Source organism: Patagioenas fasciata, chromosome 19 (genome assembly GCF_037038585.1).
Source record: "Patagioenas fasciata isolate bPatFas1 chromosome 19, bPatFas1.hap1, whole genome shotgun sequence".
Classification (NCBI taxonomy): domain Eukaryota; kingdom Metazoa; phylum Chordata; class Aves; order Columbiformes; family Columbidae; genus Patagioenas; species Patagioenas fasciata.
In genome coordinates this window covers 11,232,585-11,253,422 of record NC_092538.1, presented here as the reverse complement: position 1 = coordinate 11,253,422, position 20,838 = coordinate 11,232,585, and the positions used below count along the sequence as shown (strand labels likewise).

At 44.8% G+C, this 20,838-nt stretch overlaps 1 protein-coding gene across 15 annotated transcripts in view; it reads left to right on the top strand.

The window, feature by feature from the left end:
• Window positions 1–20,838, top strand: part of BCAS3 (BCAS3 microtubule associated cell migration factor) — a 285,403-nt gene that overhangs the window by 222,646 nt on the left and 41,919 nt on the right. Inside the window, exons 24-25 of one of the 15 annotated variants that reach the window (XM_071816957.1) lie at window positions 17,744–17,904; window positions 18,821–19,240. The exons of 13 other annotated variants lie outside the window; for them this stretch is intronic. In XM_071816957.1, the coding sequence (XP_071673058.1) occupies window positions 17,744–17,904; window positions 18,821–18,859 (200 nt within the window). In that variant the 3' untranslated portion in view covers window positions 18,860–19,240. Of the gene's footprint in view, window positions 1–17,743; window positions 17,905–18,820; window positions 19,241–20,838 lie in introns of those variants that run through there. One more of the 15 variants, XM_071816961.1, reaches the window with a different exon arrangement.

The window sequence follows — 20,838 nt, the reverse complement described above, 5'->3', positions numbered from 1 at the left end:
CGGAGATGGAATTGCAACAGATCTTCCAAAGAGGGACCATTTTTTAACTGCTGGTACCCAAAGCCTTAACGTGGATTCTGCGTCTTTTTTGTCTTATTTCTTAATCGGGTCGTTTTCAAAGTCTCACAGTCACTTATCATGAATTCTCTGTAAGAACTCTCTTTGGGACGTGGGACAGCCAAAAGCACTGTAACGCCTTTTCTATAAAATGTACATCTTATTTCACATTCCTATGACTGCTTTTAAAAATAGCTTCTCCCTGCATCTCCAAAATCCCTTCTGTTCAATGATCTTTGAAGTGAGATAAACCAGACAATATCAGGATTGGGGTTTTTTTGTACTTTTTTATAACATTTACCAGATTAGCAAATAGGGATTTACTTTGCGCTTCCCGTCTACTGTGCTGTTCCTGTACAAGATAAGTAAAACTCCACATTATATACAGCTCCTGGTCTGCAGAGCCTCGTGTCGAGCCCTCGGCTCCTGCCAAGGACCAGCAGACCCTTGAACGTGGATCCCTGCAACAAACCTCCTGTTTGATCTCTAAACCTCTTTGTAGTTGCTGGATCTACAAATTATGTCCTCAGATGACAATATCCACATAAATAGGTGTATATCATTTCATTTCATGTAACTAAGACGTTGTGCGCGTCCATGACGTGCTGCGTGACTCTGCCATCATTGATCCTACAAGTAGTCCTTCTTTTACCCGAAGTTCCATCTATTTTAATCATATTGAAGCACTGTTTAGAAGATAAAACTCACAGATTCTTCCACGTGAGCCTTATTTTGGTTGCTCAATACTACAATCTGCTTTCATCCTATCCAGGAACCTCTGGGTACCATTCGGGCCTGATCCGACCGTATGGATGGAATGTGCACTGGGGATTGACGGTGGGTGGTTGGAACAGGGGGCTTGTATGGTCCCAAAAGAAAGTCAGTGCCATAATATTCTGCTACTGGATTGAGTACAAGCATGGTTTGCTTGAGGGTTGGTTGTTGGTGTAGTTGGTTTGTGTTTGCTTGTTGTTTTAAAAATAAAGACTAATCAGACTACACAGAAAATCCTAGATTTCCATTTAATACTACATCAAGTGACAACAGGCTCTTTATTCCCCGTTTTCCTTGGGTTTAGAATAATTCAAAATGCAGTTTTACTGAATGTTTAGGCTTCACTTGATAATAAGAAGGCAAGAGTAGTTTCCTCACTGCTTCGTTCTCCAACTGTGTTTACTCTTCCATAGTAACACAGATTTGTATTTCTTAAGAATTTCAGGGTGATTTAAGCCTCCATTTATGTCCACTTCAGCATGTTTTTACTGGTTTTGACATGTAATTTCCTGGACACACTGACACTTCCCACCCTCATATTCTTAAGGCAAACGTTGTTCCACCAACACCAATGTTCTTATGTTCTTACTTTTTCACTCCGTTTTCCTAGGTGGCGATGAAAAAAGAAAGGAGTTTCCGTTATCAGCTCAGATCAATAAATCTGAAGGCAAAAAGAGAGGAAAGCTCAGCTCAGGGGAGTCCCGGTCAGCAAACATTTACTGATAAAGAAAACACTCGTATATCTGGCACGTCATCAGCTCGCGGTGTTTGCTTACGCCCCAAGTGCTTGTTGCTACACAGGAAACTCAGCTGCTACTGGAGCTGGGTTTCCACGGCCCTCCAAGAGCCGCTTTTGATCAGAGCTTCGCTTATGAACCATTGAACGAAGCACCACTGTTTTCAAGGAATCTTCCTCAAAAGGGGGTGACTTTAAGGAACGCTTTCAGAAACCCCCAAAATTGCACTCAGGTGGTGGTGGGAATGAAAGCACGCTAGATATTTTACTGTTGTGTGAGCTTTGCTGTCATGGCGGGTGAGATATAGAAACATCGCTTTAGAGTTGCTCATGGGATTTTGGCCATTATACCACAACCGGATTGGTGTTTATTGTTGGTATTAGAAATAGATGCTGATTTTTTTTAAAAATCTGAAGATAAAATGATACTGATAAGAGCAAGGAGTAATGCCAGTGAGGAATTAACCTCATGGTGCCGGAGTCGTGCAGTAATGCTTTCTGGTTAGTGCCATGTCCTGGTTGTATTTCAGGTTGACTCTGAGTCTCGTGAGCTGGAAGATATTGAGACAAATACAGCAGGTTCAGCGGTGGTATCTCCACACAAGAAGTCCTAAAGGGATGCGTGAAGTTGCTTTTAAAGGTTTACCTACCTCAGTTTCCCTCATTTTAATTAGATTTTGTAATTTACAGTAATTAGGGCTTCACAGTACAATTTGGGTGAAAGTCGAGGTCTTCCCTCGGAAGATTGGAGACCTTCAATACACTGATATCCCTAATGTTTGCTCATTATTTTTGCAGGCAAAGAGAGGTTTAGCTTTGTTTATCTGTGGGATTAGTTGTCGGGATTGGCTTTGAAGCTCCCAGGATTATATTGCGATGTTTGTTTGTGCACAACACTTCAGGAAATCTGAACGTTCCTGCAAGTATTATAAACAGTGCTCATCTGTACGGTAAAAATAATTAAATAGGAGCTGAACAAGCGGCAGCCAAAGCGCCCTGAAGTCCCTATATCTCTGTGGAGGGCTGATGGAGGGTGAAATGAGGTGTGGGATTGGTGTCTGATCCACCGTTCCATGCCGGTTCAGCCCTGGGTTCCCTGGCCAGTGCGGATGCTGGAGCCCGGTGAGGGGACCACGTTGTCCCCATCACAGCGAGGCCAACACCACCAACCAGTTCCTTGTCATCCAGGGCACCGACAGACGGTACCGACTTCCAATCATGATGAACTGGGCTGGATTTGCACTCGTGATTTAGAGCTGAAAGTGTCTGCATCCTGTTCCCATGAACCCTCAAGTACCTGGGACGCACCTCATTAGTTTGGGAGTTCTGACTCTCGGAGTTTGCCCAATGTTTGCCCTTGGTGTCTGCTTCACTTTCTCCAAGGGCTCCCTGTGATAAATCCCCATCTAATTTGAGATTAGGCTGTTAATTGAAAAAGAGGTCATTTTAATTTTTGAAGTCTATTTCTTGCTCGGCCCCCAAACGGTGTTGAACCTGGTTGAAGGTGTTTTGAATCTGGACTCCAGGTGAGGGCTCTGGGAGCTTCTCTGGCCGTGATGGGATGTGATGCTCAGGGCATCGTGGCTGTTTTGCTCCCGGTTCAACTGCGTTTTACCCCTGGATGCCAATATACTCCCTGTAAATTAAAATACTGATCACTTCCTGTCTGAATTTCTATTTCTGCTGATCTAATTTCTATTTCTGAGGACGGACCGTTTCCTGGAGACCTGAGTGTTTTCCGAGAACACGACTTGGAGAGGCACTGAATGAAGTTCTCGAAATTGAGGAACCCTTAGTAGGTTGAAACCAGAGCTGGTTGAGTTGTACTCAGTAAGAGCAAAATTGGGGTCAGAACCTAAAATGGTTTTGAGGATATTGAGAGCTGCACACTTAAACCACCTGTTCTAGGAGTTAATGCAGCAATAAAAAAAATGTAAAGCAGAAATAAGGATATCTATTAGATAGTAATACAAAAAAAGCTTGTCTGCTTTTTAACATTTTAATGTGTGGAGGTCTTTAAGTTCAGCGATTTATTAACCAATAACATCCTAATGAATTCTTAATTTTTTTCTCATTCTCTTCATTTTTCCATTTTAGCGTTTATTCCTCTTTCCTTATTTGGGTTATAGCATCTCGGTTTTTCCTGTCCTTTCCTCTAGGAATAATGAAAACCAAAAATACCACGCGGTAATGAGAAACAATAGTGTACAGAGATTAACGTCACAAACCCATCACTGACCTCAATAACATTTCACAACATTTAGTTTTCATTACAGCGAAATGTTCCTGCATACTTTTTACATGAACTTCTGAAGAAAAATATATGATAGGGCTTTCCAAAAATACACACATGTTGGGAAATAAGACTTTTGAATCAAGAGTTTTACACATACAGTGATGGCATTTGACGAATCAGATGTATGGTATTAATTACTCCGAACAGGCAGCGAACCGTCTCTACCGTTGAGAAAACAAAGGTTTTCTGTGTTGCCGATGCAGACACGCGTTCCTCAAAAGGTGCGTTCTGACTTCGTGTTGTTTGGTCCCTTTGGACGGTGAAAGAACGTTCAATTTTTAAATTGCGTTTGTAAAAGGTATTGCTTGGCATCGAGTTTAGGCAGGAACACTTAGAGCAGGTTGATCTGTAACACCACAAGCAGTCTGGTTTCTATCAATGATTCCTAGCCAGCTTATTAAACAGATTTATACAATGAAAGAATCTAATAACAAAAACATTCACCTCCTTTATTACTTGGCATTATTTATGGCTCTTGCTTTTTTTTAGCTACCTTTTTATATATCGGAATCTGCCAACATTGTATTTATAAAGTTTATGTACTAGCAGCATTTGTTGGGCAGGGATTTGGGTTATTTTATGCTTCTTTCCTCCTACACTTATTATTACTAAATCTATATACAAATGCTTGTAAAGATTTTTTTTAAAAGACCGAAAAAAGAACCGATTCTGGAGAAAATGAATTAATTCTGAAGAAATGGGATTTTTAACGTACTTACATTTTAGATATTCTCTCGATAATGACCAAAACCAATGGTGCTTATGGCAGAGCCTCTCCCAAGGCTCTTACTGTGTTCTCCAGAGTCTCCAAGTGGGGAACCACGGACCAGGACGTGTTTACACACTGCGAGATCCAAAGCGCGTCCTATGACTGCCAATTCAGATCTCTAAATAGCTATAATTACTATCAAAAAGAAGAACTTTGCCTTCACGAGTTACTTCCTTCCTTCTTTCCTTCCGTCTGTCCGTCTGTCTTAAGGCAACTGCGCCACAATGGCGCATTTGTCGTCGCGGGCCGGAGCGTTAATGGGAACCATTGAGCTTTCTCCCAGTTGCTCCCAGTGCCAGCGCTGGACTTGGGGCTGGGCCGGGCACAAACAGAGCCCTGAAATTAAAATATAGCCTCCCTTTCCTATAGATTGTTCTTTCTTTGCAAGCCAGATCCGCAGCTTCAGATGCGGCCTGTCCCAACGGGCCCGCTCAGGGACGTAACAACCTGGCGTCTTTTCTCTATTCAAAGGGAGAAATAACGGATCAGATTTGAAGCAGGGACTGGGGGTCTCGTTGCAGCAAGGACTGGGACTTCCCATCGCAAACCGGGAGTAAAATAAAGGCGAAAAGCCATCGCTTTGCTCGGCCGCAGCGCTGCTGGCCAAAGGGAAACACTGAAACCCTCGGTGCAGCAGGAGCCGCTGGTTTCCCTGTGCAAACAATAGCAGCAAACTGTTAAAATAAATAACAAGCGAGACGTAGAAAGAGGGGAAGTTTTGTATTGAATTCTCCTGACTGCAAACTGCAGCTATTGGAAACACCCTGATTCCTGCAGCGCCGCTGAGCTGCTGGGCCAGGAGGGTCTGTTCCCCGCTCCCACCTCAAGCTTTGCTGCTTTATAACTGACCGGCCCAGGAGCAGCAGCTCTGATCCTGTCTCACCCTCCCAGAAACATCCTCCTGACAGAAAAATCCTCCTGTTTCAGAAAAACACCTTTATTTTTGGTTTCCACTGAGGTTAACCAAGCCTCCTGGTGTTCTGCTGTGCTCAGCAGTTAAGGCCACAGCTTACAAGAAAGGTAATTGCAGCCTTAACTTTTAATTGTAATTAACTACGAGTAAAGAATCAAAATAATCCAGCTACTCTTTTGCTGAAGCAAAGCATTATATATAACGTGGCAAAGAAAATGGCTTGCCCTTCAGCCATTCGTTTTAGCAGCTCTCTTATTCCTAAATTACACAAACCTCTGGTGTCAGAGGGGAAAGAATATGAATCAGCTCGGATATTTCGTTGGAATATGATGTCCGTAGTTGTGTCAGAGTTTGCAACGCTTTTGGAGCACTTCAGATGATGATAGATTAGAAACACGTAATTAAGAAAATCAGGAACTCCAAATAAAGAGGTCAGGAGTGAAAAATGTCGGTAATGAATTACCAGTGTCCCTGGGTTCATAAGCTCTGTACCTAAACTTAGGCTTTTGTAGGGAGGCTTTACCTTTTCTTGCAGAAATGGAGAAGCGCGAGCGTGGCAAGGAAGCCGAGCACGATGCTTGTTTGGGGGGCAATGTTGCCATAAGGAGACATGAATTCCCTATAAATGGTAGGAGAGACACATATGTTTTTATATGTAGGTGCATATTCAACATAAGATGAAAATGAGAGACATTTTGACTCTCTTCTTCCTAACTGTATTCATTGATTATGACCCAGAATCAAATGCTGAACGTTTGCCCCTAACTGTGATAAATGCTGCTCTTCCTGAACCATTTATTGAACTGGAATTGAAGTCCTGTTTTTGTACCTGACATTTGCCTATTCTGTGGTCGCTTTTCTTGGGTACGTGGTAGACAGCCGGTCCCGACGGAACCGAGGAAGTATGGGGATCAATGGCACCATTGGTGACAAAGAAAGAAGTTGAACCAATTCTTGAAAACGCAGCAAAATGTCAGATATCCGTGTTTAAAGCCCGAACCAAGGCGGATCTCACTTGCGCTGCGGGCACTGACACAGCCAGAAAGCCAAGCTGCCGCGGCCCTTGGCAGCATTATTAGGGTGATCTTCATTCAAGGATGAACTATTCTTGAACAATTTCTCCACTGTATCTGACACAAACAGGCTTTTCTTCAACACCAGACGTGCATGTCTTCTTGCTCCAGCTATTTTTTTCTTGAACAAACATATGTATTGTAGCCAATGCAAGGAAAATCCCACTCACTATTTATGTTAGAGTTCCCTGTGTCCCAGTAACAATATCCCAGTGTACTCATGGCAGTATAGCATCTTGATCCGGATCCAGCACTGTTTTCCTGGATTCCCCTTTGGACACTTAAGTGCCACAAAGCAGTTGGTCTTATTTAGCGACCTTCCATCCCAGAGGCTCTATTTTTTGGGCACTGAATAGTTTCCTGTCCCTTTTTACAGTTTTTGCTGAGTAGAGAGCATCTCTTACTGTGAATCTGAACTGCGAGTATTTATCAGGACCAGCAACAGAGATTGAAACTTGAGAGGCTGAAACTTCGTTAGGCTTAAAGATTTTATCTGCTGTTCTATAACGCTTCTATACATATAGGAGGTCTCATTTTGGTGATGCTACCACCATGCAGAGAATTATTTTATGTATGTTATTTCAATATACTTGAAACAGCATCTACCTGTCAAAGGGCAAAATATTTCCATATGGAAAAGACGCATCTGCTGGTGCGTTTCCTTTGAGGCCGCTCTCCTTTGTGGCAATAGAGATACAGATACAAAACCAAATATATTTGGGTTCGGTTTAAATTGGGTATATATATTCGGTGTGTATATAATGTGAGTGTGTGCGTATTAGGGTTAAATGCCACTGACTGATGTGTTGAGTGATTTCTGGAAGTAATAACGTGGAAAAAGAACAGCCCGGTGACTGCTCGTCCCACAGCCGGGCTTAACGGTGAGCAAAGCTGTTCTAACAATTAGGCACTAACAATTAGAATTACCTGCTTGCTTTTTTCATACTTTTTGATATATTTAGATTCACTGGATAGCCCACAGCTAATACTTAAAAAAAGCAGTGTAAAGAAATGTCTCGTCCTGCCGTATACATCCAGAGCGTGTTGATATTTGGCAGCCAAAGCCCTGAATGCAAAGCTAAGCCTCCTCGCCGGCTGGCGTCGGGTTCTTTGTGCTTATTCTTTGTTCTCGCGGATGTCTTGAAAACCAGCGAGAAGTCGCCTGGCTGCCTGGTTTCGATGTTCATCCCCACCCCGGGAAACACGCCCCTGCGCTTCACCTCTTTGTCAGCGGCACAAGAGCTTTGGACGCTCCGCTAAAGATTTGATGACACGGTCAAAATGTTTTCACTTGAATGCAACCCGGTGGCGACCCCACAATAAAGGCGATGGGAAGGAGCCACGCAGAGATCAGATGCCAATGAAGCCGGCAGTTAACCCCGCCGCCCTGACTTTAGGGCTCTCTCTGCCTAAGAATGTGCAGTTATATTTTAGCACCTAACGCCGATAGACCTGCAACCAAAACCATTCTTCGCTAGCGCTTCCCAATTTACTTTAGCTTTTTTCCTTATTTTTTTATTTTAATTTTCCCTTTTTTATTATTATTATAAAGGACAATTAGATATATTCTTTTTACTATATATAAATACAGCCTTTTAACCAATTAAACCAAATGTAGCATTCTGGACTATCATCGCATAACATTTTAGTATGTGTTAATGCAGATTTATTTTGGGGACGGAGCCTGGCTGGTTTTGTTAGCTTAGCTTTGGAAAGCTGGTTTTAAAATCTACCCTCAGCTCAGTAAGTTTTCTGTCCTGTCAGTGTCAGCCATTGATTTACCCCAAAAGTCATATTGTTTACAACGGAGACATTAAATCATAAAGCAACTTTCATTGTATCCTGTGCTCAGATGGGCAAAAACATTTCCTAACTGTTAAACCAGCTGCTCTAATCTTTAATGACTTTGCTTCGGTGGCCAAATCTACTTCTTTGTGCTGTTACAATGCGACGTTAGATGAGTTGCTGTGTCTGAAATTGCTGTCAGTCAGGCTCTGGTTATGACGGATCATGGTATTTTCCATAAATCGTTTTTTTCTTCTTTTACTGTTTAAAGGATAATAGTACTGTAGCTTTGCAATTGTTTTATAAGGCAGTAATCTTGTTCCTATGAGGATAAACCGTGAGGCCAAAGGCAGCACTTATCTCCGGAGAAGCCAGTTATTGCTGAGGAAATCACTACGAAACATCAATGATCGCCGCAGCGGGGCGGGTTTTACACCTTTGAAACGCCAACGACAGGATTCGGTGTCAAGAGTAGTCCATACAACTGGGTCCGTCAAACTGAAATGCAGGACATTTCGCTGCCACCGGCTCCGCTCACGAGGCAACGGCGGCCTCGGCCTCGGCAGAGCCGCATTGCGCTCCTGCCAGCACGAACAACTCCGTCTCCTAGAGCCACGTGGAGGATTTCTCGCTCATCCTTCGCTTCTTTGCTGCGTCTTTAATTCAGGCTGCGGGAGGAGGGTTTGGCGGACTTTCCGCACTCTGAGGCCAACGCGGGGCTGTCCCTGCAGCAGCACCTCCGCAGCTCCTTCCCTTTCACTAGACATTAAGTTGAAAACATTTTGAGGCCTTTCTGCATTTAAAAGCAACTGGAGGAATGCAGCTCGTAGCAATGATCACAGTGCTAAGTGCGATCGTTGCAAACTATGAGCGGTCCCGGATGCGCTTCTGCAAAGGTTGGTGTTGCACCCACCAGCTTGGAAATCACGCAGCACCCGCCTGGCGAAGCGTTAAACACCCCGCGTTGATGCACTCTGTCCTTAAGAGGTTTATTCAATTAACAGTTTAAACTTTCATTATATTTTGCCATTTGCTGAAGAGGATTCTTATGCATTTAATAGTTTTATGCGGTTACCCATTAGTCGTTTAAGTGGGCTCGCCGTGCCGCACTGCGGAGCAGACAGTGATCCATGGCACGTGTCGCGGCCGGTCGGGTCTCCCTGACCTCCTCAATCCATCTCTCGGAAGGGTTTCTGTGCGTTAATCCTGCGGCAGCTGCCGGTGCAGCCGTTTCGAGGTAGCGGGGCAGGTAGCCAAGGGCTCAGGTAGCCTGTTTGCAAGCCGGGCTTAGAGCAGCCCAGATTGGCAATATATTTTCATCAAAACAGAAACTTAGAAGAAAATGACATATGTTCGTTAACCTAAGGACTGCTGATCACTTTAAATACTTCAAATTAATCCAGCTTCATTTGTTAAAACTAGCATCATCTGCTTAACGACTGAGGGTACACTGGTTTATACTTAAAAACAGGCACCCCAACAAACCTCCCCCTGGTGCTCTGTGCAGGGTTGTCTAACAATCATTTAACAGCAATACTAATATTATACGTCAGTCCTTACCCTTATTCCTTTTCAGGTTCCTGTTACACAGCCCTGTGCAGTTTTTGTTTCCGTAGGTCGTGGATATTTCTGGCCCTGCTCTGGCTGGGCAGGTCACAGGGTTTATCCACATCCCGCCTGCTTTGCAGGGAGCTGGGGGCAGAGCCTGTTCTGCTCCTCCGCTTAATCTGCAGGTGAATTCATGTCCTGAGCGTGCAGATCCGTACCAGGATTGGAGGCTCCTGTAAGCGAGTTCTTCAGGTCTATTTAGCTTCTGATAGTGGCCGAGAATGAAACGTTTGCTGCCTTAGAAAGGAGTTTTTTGAAGTAAAATAAGCAGTGGCCATGTAATTGCAAAAATGTTCAGAAACGCAATAATAAATTTGATGGTCGTTTCTTGTAGAAACCCCACCGAACAGTTACTCCTGCTGGAGGGCGGTTATTTCAGACCCCGAGGAAGAACAGAGCTGCGGTTTATTTTATTTCTGGCATTTTTGTACTGAAATAATCAGCATATCACATCATGAAAATGATGACTGCAGGTCTCAGACCTTTGAACGACTCTGTCCTCTGGCAAACAAATCCGTGAGCACCAGAGAAAAGGCATTGCTGGTTAAACCCTTCCCTTTGTGTCTAACAGGGCTGGCTCTGTTCCCTTAGGGACTCTTACCACCCTGTATTTGCCATTTGTCTCTGGCACTGAAGCCGACGTCAGAAAGAAAAAGCAATTTCTTTAAAATTTCCTGATGAGTTTTTATCCTATATACAGATAGAGAATTGTTACTTTTGTTCCAGTTTTGTAGGTGCTATTTGTTTATAAATTCTCCGGTAAGGTCAATGTCGTCAAAGGTGTTGGAGAATATTCACCTGCCTAGAGGAATTCTGCGTACTCTCATTGCTTCTACCTCCTTCTAATAAAAATCAGTATAATTATTATACCTGTGTTAAATTGAGCGGATTTAATTGATGTAATTTATGGGAATGTGAGTATTTGACTGAAATGCAGTTGATCTCGTAAGAAGCTGGTGGGAAGGGAGACGTCAGCTCAGCGCTTTTGTATCAACAGCCTTGCGAGGCCGTCCCGGGCGGTTTCAGAGATAAACCCGGCTGAAGCTGCTCGGGGGTTCCAACCGAGCGAGGAGCACGCGGGGCTTCCCCTCGCATCTCACACCGGACCTAAGCGGGGCCCCGTGTTTTAGTCCAGGTTCAGTCAGCATTCTGCAGCGCTCAGTGGGGAATCTCATAGAAACACTGATCATCTATAGGTCTGGTAATCTTTTCTTATATTGTGGTCTGTGTACTATAAGAAACGATGCATGAAAACCCCTCAAGTGCTGTATTAGCCGAGCACGCAGCTGTTTTCTTATATTTTATTGTTATTCTTTCTTCTATTGCCGTTGGTTCCCAACTTGTTTCTCAGAGCAGGTCGGGTGTTCGGGATGCTCAGCCGGTCCAGTCTCCTGCCCACGTTCCATCCCCGCAAACCAGCGATGCCTCCGACGTTGCTTTGCAGCCTCCTCTCCTCTCACCGTCTTATTATTATTATTTTCAGCCCAATGTGACCACCTGCGAGTTAGTGCTGGTGTTAGCATTTTCATCTCCCATTATTCAAATGCAGCTGGCTTCCCTTTGAAGTTCCTTCCCTCATGTTAAACGTTAACCATCATTTCTCTTGGCCGGGGCCGCGGATAGCGCATTCTTTCCTGTCTGGGTGATGATGGCCGCGGGCCCCACCGCCCCAGCTCCTCTCCACTCCTCCAGGAGGAATTTCCATGCTCAGCTCTGCCGTTTAGACTCGGTTTATCCCACAAAAAGCTCCGTGCTAAGCCTAGCCCTCAGGACTGGCTTTGCACAGCGGGTATCTCTCACGTCCAAACCTCTCTCCTAACGCTGGTGTGTGCTTAGAGAAAAACTACCAGAAAAGAAAGAAATCACATGCAGAAGTAAAGTTTGAACAAGCGCAGAGTTCGGGGTGTTTTTTCAGGTTTTACAGGCTAATGTTTTGCTTTTTTCCAGCTGGACTAGCAGTTTTCTAAACATATTTCAGTGCTTATCCTTGCATTAAAGCACAATAGCAACGGAGGGGGAGACTTGTGACCATTTGAACTTGAAATCCCCAGAGAGCTTTTTATTCTAATAAAACAGCAAAATATTGGATACATGACACCCCTTACATCAAACTCTATCATATTAAGGAAACCTTAGAACTCTGGTCTGCAGTCTGGCCTGCTACATTACAATTCATCTGGGATCGGTATAAGAAATAATTACATCTATTTATTTATTCCACTGTCAGAATGTTGACACTAGTTTTTCATATTGTCTCTGTCATGAAGAATCATAATTAAATAAAATGTCAAACGTATTGATCATACATTTATAAATTTGTTTGATAGATCATAGAGGCCTTTTGTTATTAGGAGATATCACAAGATTAAAATTAAAGTTTGCCAAGCCATTTACCTCATTCTACGCAGGACTTTTCCTCCTGATTAACCACAACATTCTGATGGCTTGTCATTCCGATATTACACAGAGTCATCTCTTCCTTTTTCTTTCCAGTTCACCATTTCCCTTCTACCAAAATCTGGCTGGGTATGTACAGTCCTATTAGGCTATGGATGCCATACTTATGTTGTATTTATTCCATCTTTCTGTCCTAATTCCTCTACTTTAGAGGCACCGTCTGATCACAAAGATCAGGTTTTAGGAAGCTGATAGGGACAGCAAAAGCAGTAACTTGTGTGTCTAAATGGTTCTGCTCCTTCCAGAGCAAATACAGTTGGCAAATAATTGTATTCTCTGGGCATCCCGTGTGCTACTTCCAAGGATAAAAATATGTAAATAAATAGGCATTTGTTGTCCCTTTTAGCTGTGGCTTCTCCCGTTTTCTGTAAGAACATAAGCTAGGGAGGTTTTACTCAGATTTGGTGGCAGAACACATGCATTAAGATTAAGTTTCTTTTTAAAATTTGCATTCTTTGCTTTGTGTGTTTCCTAAATGGGGCAAGAGGGTTTCTTAGTATGTCTTAGTATTAAAATCTAAAGTAACAGACCTTCATTCTAATGAGCTTTGTAAATCTGACCTAAAAAGTGTCGCCTGGAGTCTTTGAAATGAGTTTCCTACAACTTCCTCTGATCTGATTGTGTGTTTTAGGGGAGGTTAAATGGGTTAAGATTCTTAGCTGTCCTAAAGCCATTGGAGTGATTCCTTATTAATCTTTTTCACCCCCTAAGACATCATCTACAGATCTAGGCGGATTTAGTACATAAGATAACATAGGCAGCCCTGCCATAACTATCCACGCAGCTTCTGAAAGGACAAAAGGGTGACAAAAATATGCAGAAACCCTTCCAAAGCTTCATGGCAACAATGCTTTTCAGTCTTTCCCTTACTTGTTGCATAAAGCCAAGTTCGCTCGTCATAGGATAATATCTCTGTAACTTGTGATCTACATTACAAAGGAGTTTGTTGTGCCCCGTGTCCTATGGCAAAACTTGTGAGCAGAGGATGGGATCTTCAATTAGCAGGGTTACCGCCGATAACCAAGAGCTTCTTGTTCCCCCTTGTCCGGGCAGCTTCTCCCGCGGGTCCCGTCTGCGCCGCACCCGTGCTGGGGCTGCCAAGGTCTGGCCATGCTGATGGCAAAACTCCCCAGAGCTTTAATTCGGGGAGAGAAATTTCCTCTCCGGCAAGCAAATAACAAAACAAGTCAGGAATCCAGAGCCAGCTGCATTTGTCTGAGTGACTGATGCTTCTGTCTCTGGCATCCTTTGGCATAACAAGGCAGTTCAGGGCCTTTGCTTCTGGCGGGAAGGTCATACAGTAGCGTTGCAAGACTTTTACCATAAAGATGCTTTTTTGGGAAGAAAAATAATCCAGTTATTCTTTGACATTGAGGGTATATTTTACACTATTCCTTTTTACCCCATTCAAGTGTTATATGTGCATGGCAGCAGCAGTGTTTCCCCTTCCACCCTCTCCTGCTAGAGCTTATTTGCTCATAATAATTTGCTGTGCAATAAAATGTGAGCAAAGTCTGTGACCAGAGGATTTTTATATGGCTTTTCAGGGCCTAACAGCATTTGGGAACCTTAGGTGTTGTACAAATAATCGTAATATAATTTCAGGGATCAGCTGCCGTTTAATCAACGTCAGGAGATTGTCAATTCCTTCCGTGATTTATGGTTGTGAAAATACAGAGTGATTTGTAAAATAACAAGAAGCTTCCCCCACCTGAACGGGGCATTTTGAAAACACAGCAAACTGAAACACAAAGCTACCCTGGAAGAATGTTCTCCGGGTTTTGAAGTGCTTGCCTTAGCGTTGAGCTCCCTGTCCACTTCAGTGTTCCTCAGTCCTTCGCAGGTGCTGCTGAGGTCTCATTACAGTCTTTTGGCCTCAAAACGAATACAAGGAAAACACTTTAAAACAGTGAGTGGCTTCTCCAAAGCTGGAGCACCCTGATAAGTAACGTGAGTGTGTGCTTTTCCATGTGTTTTAACGCTTTCTGAAGGTCCCTGCGCTCCCCACCTCACTGGGGTAATTGCTCCGGCCTTGTTTCTGTAATACACTTAAGCATATGCTTAACTTCTGCCATTCTTAAATCTCAGCGGCTCTAAATCAAGCATATATTTAAAGTGCTCTTCTCAGCTGGCTGGATGGTGGCGAATCTTTCAAGGAAAGCGTGTTAAGAACTGAATATAGATAAAATACCACATGCCCAACCCGGGCACTCCTGCGTGCAGACGTGGGCTGGGGTTCGGTGGGATCCTCCCCATCTCATCTGCAAACTCACCTGCGCCCCAGCCCTGTCCCTTAGACTTTCATCATTGGTTTGCCTGGCTCTAAAATGGGACTTGTGATTTTCTTTTCTTCCTATGCTGGAGAAATTATGGATCTTCATATTCATAAAATGGATTTGGGTCACCAGGTCATCGGCAAGTTGTAAGTGAATATTCTTATGGTTAGCGGGGTGCGTTGTTGTATCTGGGAGACACAGCAGCACCAGGGGCACTTCTCAAAGGAGATACAGCTGTCCCTCTTCCTCTTTAACAATATTTAAGCCAGAAATTATTCAGTTATACACATATTTGAAAAGCAGTGAAACCTGTTTATGGCAAAGGATGAAAAAGCTCACCCTTTCCTAGCAGCTCTGAAGCAGAAATTACAACTTGGGTTGCTCTCTGCCCAATAAAGGCACCGGCTCCCATGAGTCCCCTTCTGGTGCTTTTGACACCAGCAGCCCCGGGATTTTTGTCTGCGCAGAGAGCAGCACTGGGGACATTTCGGGCAGGATCTGGGAGAGCTCAGGAATGCGTGCTTTATTAACAAAAAATACGCTGGAGGCAGTTTAGGTATTTAGCCCCTGAAGCATTTTTTGTATCTCTTAATTACTTATAATCTGACTTTTCTTTCTAATTGAGGCTCCCAGCATCTGTCTAGCTACCAATACTCTTAACTACTAATTTACATTGCAGTTGGCACCTGACCTTACATGACACGTGTAAGGCTCTTAGCCAGATAATCCTGGCTTCTTCGGGAGACTTATGTCGCCATGGAGGGGTCAGTGGTGTGAGACAGCACAGCTTGAGGTGCGAAGTGCTGCGCCGGCTCACACGCTTTACCTTCCTGAGGCCGGGAATCCCTTAACCGGCTCATCCGGGCTTGTCCACAGCCCGTCCTCCCGCTCCTGTCCCGGGGAGGCATTTCTCCGCCTGTCACTTAAAGCAGCACATCCGCGGCGGGTAATTTGCAGCCGTCAGTCGCCGCATTTCACACTGAATTCCACCCTGTGGGGCCGTGTCTAATTGGACAAATTTGAGCAGCAGGCAGAAAAGCCACCACCACGGGATGGAGCGGTGATATATGGGCACGGGCTTTGCGATCTGAAAGACGCGGCTCACCCGCCGGACCCCCGGATTTGAAGCAGGACGGCCCCGATGAGCCAGGTTTAACACCCGACAGCATCACCTTAGTGCTGTGGAGCGGGGGCGGTCCTCTCCGCGCGTTCGTTCCGCTAACGAAGCAGGAAAGTATTTGCAACTTTGCAGCGCAGCACCGGGAACATTTAGTCCAGCCTTCACCCCCTGAAATTAAAGGCTTGTTTGGCTTTAAACTGCACAGCTGCAACCCACATTAGAATTTCTTTTGGGGAATTTCCTGCAATATTGCAGCAGGCAAGGTGAAGCGGGGAGGCACCGTTATTAGCAAAAAGAAAGGACGAAGAAAAAAAATCAGAACCTTGGCAATAAAAGCGAGTTGAAGGGTTGTTTCTGGTCATAGATATTTCTTCCCCATTTTATGTTGCTTAAGCATAATAAATGTCAGATGGCTGGAGTAGCGTGGTTTATTAAAAGAAGTGAGTTTGGAGTTCATGAAAGAGCTGCGTGGTCAGTGCTGTGCATGGGGTGGTTTGGTCGTGCAGGGAGCAGGTGGGGGGGTCCGGTCCGCCCCTCGCCCCCGTTTATAGGGACCCTTTTTAGAAGGAAGAAATGGCCTGGAATCCTATTTCCGCACAGTTGCTTCGGGTTTGGTGTCTCTGCTGAGACCACAAACAAAAGTGCCATCTAATGACAACTGTGAAATCCTTCTGGAACACAGAACTGAGCAGTGTGATGTGGTTTGCTTGGCTTTGGGCTGGATGCTTTTGTCAAGTGGATTGAGATTTAACTCGGTTTTCATGAGTTGCTGAAGGGCCACCAGGAGATGCTGATTTTCTGTTGTCAGTTCTGCTGCCCTGCCACAAAATGAGAAATGCAGCTCCCGAGTGTCTTGTCTTGAAGTTCATCAAAGTGATTTATAAAATACCAGCCACCCCCCCAGTATAATTGTTTCTTAGAATGCATTTTTATTAGTGTATGTATTTATATTAGTGACATTTTGATCTTTTGCAGTTTCCCCACTTGGGTTTTGATTTTTTTAAACATCTATGAGAAGCATAGCTCCGTATCCTGATTTTTCACAGATAACGGTAGTTCTGAAAAGGATCTTATTAAGCACAAAAGCAAAGCGTTGAAACAGCTTTCCAAAACTGTTTTGGCGACAAGTCCTTATATTTTGCATCAGTCAGACTGTTGTGTTCTGAACCTGAACTTGGACCAAACATCCTCTGCCTGCCTGAGAGTGCAGAGAACTCGCTGGGTGCAACAAATTGCCCCAGAGAAAAAGCCGAGGGAAAAGAAGAAGAAGTGGCTTGGGAAGATCTAGACAGAGTTTTATGCTAATGTGATAATATATATCGGTGCTGGGGGATGTAAAGATGTACAAGGCTCTGGCTCTGAAGGCAGGAGCAGCGACCCACAGGGGTTCTGGGCTCCGCAACCGCCTCTTCTGCCCCAAAACATCAAATTATGGGGATGTCATGGAAAGGTTTCTGCCACGTGGTACGGGAGCGATGGCTTCCACTGCTAGAAACAGTAATTATTGCTTTTTCTCCGTGATTGATGTCTGTTTATGTTCAGTGTAGTCACTAGATGAAAATGGAAGTCTTTGGTTAATCAGATATGGCTTTAGAAACCAAATCTAAGTCATTCATGTTGATAGGGTTGAATTTCCTCCTCTCCTTGCGACCTGTTCCTTCAATCCCATAGCTTAGATCTGAGGGTTTGCTTTACTTAACTTCTTCCAAATTGAAATAAAAAGCAGCTTACTTTAACGTATATCATGGGAGCGCTGTGGATTTTTTCCCCCTCCGGGTTACTCAAAACAAGCCCTGGGCCCAGCAGTACTGAAAACTGAAAGCGCAAGATTTAATGCCTTGTAACTTTAATCTGTCTCCATGTTAAATCATTTATACAGAATGTGTCAAAAACGCGTATGCTGCGGAGCAGCGGAACTCGCCGCGGTGGGTGGAGGAAGGGGAGGCCGTGGCGGCCGAGACGTCGCTGTCATTCGGGCTCTTCTCTCCGGTGACTTTCCTGGTTTTCCTACGGGACTGGTGCCGTTTCCTATGGCATCTGGTGAGGCTCTTCCAGGGGGCGTTCGCTCAATCCCTTAGAAACACCGACACACCTATAAATACTAGAATGTCTTTAAAAACACGTTAAGCATGAGGCCAGCAGGGTGTGAACAAGAAGGCTGGAGAAAACAAGGCTGATAAATATCGCAAGCCAGTTTTCACGCCGATGGGGAAGAGCACGTGAATGGGCAGGGAGAGAGAGTCCAACCCCAACTCCATCACCCGTTTACCCCACTGTCCTACGGGAGAGACGGGATTTCTGCCCTCTCCATCTCATTTTCCTCCTCCTGTGGAACACGAGGCTCATCTCCCATAAGCTGCGGGATAACTGGTGAGGGTACCACTTGGGTTCTGGTTGGACTCGGTGATCCTGAGGGTCTCATCCAAACAAAGCGATTCAATGATTTCTATGCCAGCACCATGCAAACCCCAGCCCGAGCTCCTCTGAGCTGTGGGACCGCGCGTAGCTCGCAGAGAGACTTGTAAATACGAATCATTGCCTAAGTGCCAAAATTATAATTAAAAAGGTTTTTTCTCTTTTGGCTTTTCTCGACATACTTTCCTAATATTGTCATTTGGCAAAGCCGGGGTGTCTCTCACAATGTAATTGCCACAGAACATTTCCTTGAAAGAGCAGCAACACCCCGCCTCCTCCTAACACTTGCATGTGGAAAGCACCAACTGTTTTATAGGCATTAGTGACTTATGCTTTTCAGTGCAAGGACGTATTAACTGTCTGTGCAGCCGAGACAGCTGTGAAACAGCTTCAGAGATGAGGTGACCTGCCGGAGGCTGCGCGTCGGATGCTGCAGCAGAGGCGGGAGTTGCAGTTGTGCCTCTTTCAGGGAGAAAATACAGAGATTTTAACAAGATAGTCTTTATGGGTGTATTATTTTTCTTCTCTTCCTCCTCTGCAGGGGTCTGTAGGTAGAAGGGACCATCTCATCCCTGCGTAGCGAGGCTGTGGGCGCCGGCTCCCATTATCGCTCAGGCTCCCGTTGTCGCTGCAGCTCCCGTTATCGCTCCAGCTCCCGTTATCGCTCCGGCTCCCGTTATCGCTCCAGCTCCCGTTATCGCTCCTCTCATCGGTACCACTGGCACTTCTCAGGCATTCAGGTTTTTAAAAAGCAAAAGGGCTCTCCCTGCCACCCAGTTAAAGAGCGCCAGGTAATCCCTTTATGTAGTTAGCGGCATTTCCCTGCCGGAGCATCACAGCCCGCACTGAGAAATGCAGGTGCCTCCCTGATTGGGAGAGGATGGCAAGAAGTACCTCGGGGTGCAATTTTTTGTGGCAAGACTGGAATTAGTAAATAAATAAACAGAACAGATCTTTAAAATCAGTTGCAGAACGTACTTTCTATTTTTGGGCAAAACTTTGAAGACGTGGAAATTCTCCAACTGTTTCAAAATGAGGCTTTAAATTAAAACTACAGCTTTGGGGATGGGGTTGTTTAATTTTTTTTTAATCTGTACTGCCAAGGAAATTGATTTTTGAGACAGGTGTTACATTTGTGGGAAGGACAGTGCATGGGCAATGGGGACTCTTTGCCCCTCTCAGACCGGCGGAGCGAAGTTTGGGGTAGTGCGGGGTCGGGCCTTCAGCTGGCCTGAATTAGTGCAGCTCCATTCAGGCTCCAGCTGTAGGCACATATTCCTGTTCCATTGCAGCAGATCTCAGTTATGACATGTTTTTAAAGCAGATCTGTGAAATGATCCAGCTTTAAAAAAATAACACTAATAAGGGTGTAGTTACATGAGCATCTTATCCCACAGCAAAGCCCGTTTAAGAGGCTCCCAGCCCTTCCCTGACCCTGTCTTCTCCTTCCAACCCCACAGTTCATTTCCCCTCAGCTCCGCTGCTGCAAATTTTTGGTGTTTGTGGGTTTATTTTGATCCCCTCTCTTGCATTGTTTTAGTGATCGAGTGGAGTGTGTTTCCTTACCAGGTCTATGAGCAGAGCAGGCGTGCTGGAGCAGAGCAATGGTGACAAGGGACACGGGGAAGGGTTGGGAAGAGTTCTTGCAGCTCCTCCTGAACCCACAAGGCTTTCCAGGGGTATTTTTGCAGAGGGCCAGCCAGACAATCAGCTGAGCGGGTGGCAACGGGTAGGAGCTGAGACTTTGGCTCCTGGATCAGCAAAGCGCAGAGCGCGGTTGCGCTCAGCTCCTGGAGCTCTGCTGAATTGTGGCCGTAGCTGTTAGGTTATTAAGTGAATCGCACTGATTTTTTGTTCCCAGCAGCAGTTCAGTTTTACCAGAGCAGCGCGGGTGTTGGCGCAGGAATAAATGAGAACAAGTCGAGATTTCAAGGAATCTCAGAATAGTTTGTTGTACCAGGAAATTCAGTCTGCCGGGATTCTGCGCTACACAGCAATGAGATGAAATGCTTTCCTAACCTATTTACTTTAAATGTGTCTTGAATATTAGTAATGATGGAGTAAACAGATCTTGAAAAAGCGTGGTGCCTGGTGAATGTCTGACACGATATTTAATGAGTGCAAGAAGGTTTTTTATCCAACTGCCTTCGGTCCGTGGAATGTGCTTTCTCCTTGTTTTGGCTGGATGGACCTTGTGGCCAATCTGCTCGAAAATAATTAAGTGAACAGTTGCAGAAACAGCACAGTATCTTGGACATGCACGTGGTACAGATTAGGTGGAAATACTGAGCTCTCCTTCATGTGTGGTTATTGGGGTGTGGGGTGGTTACCCCAAGGGTCTGGATGTGACCAAATGGACTCTAAGACCGAGTGTAGCAATTCTGGTTTAGCTGAATCAGGAATAAAGTGTTGAACCACCCACCCAGGCAGAGGCAATGCCCAGAATAGAGCCCTAAGGACGGATTGGTACGAGTGGCTTTGCAGTTTGGATTTCTTTTAGTAATAATTTTTGCAGTAATGCTGATGAGATGCTGGTGGTAAGAGGCGCTTGTTGATGTT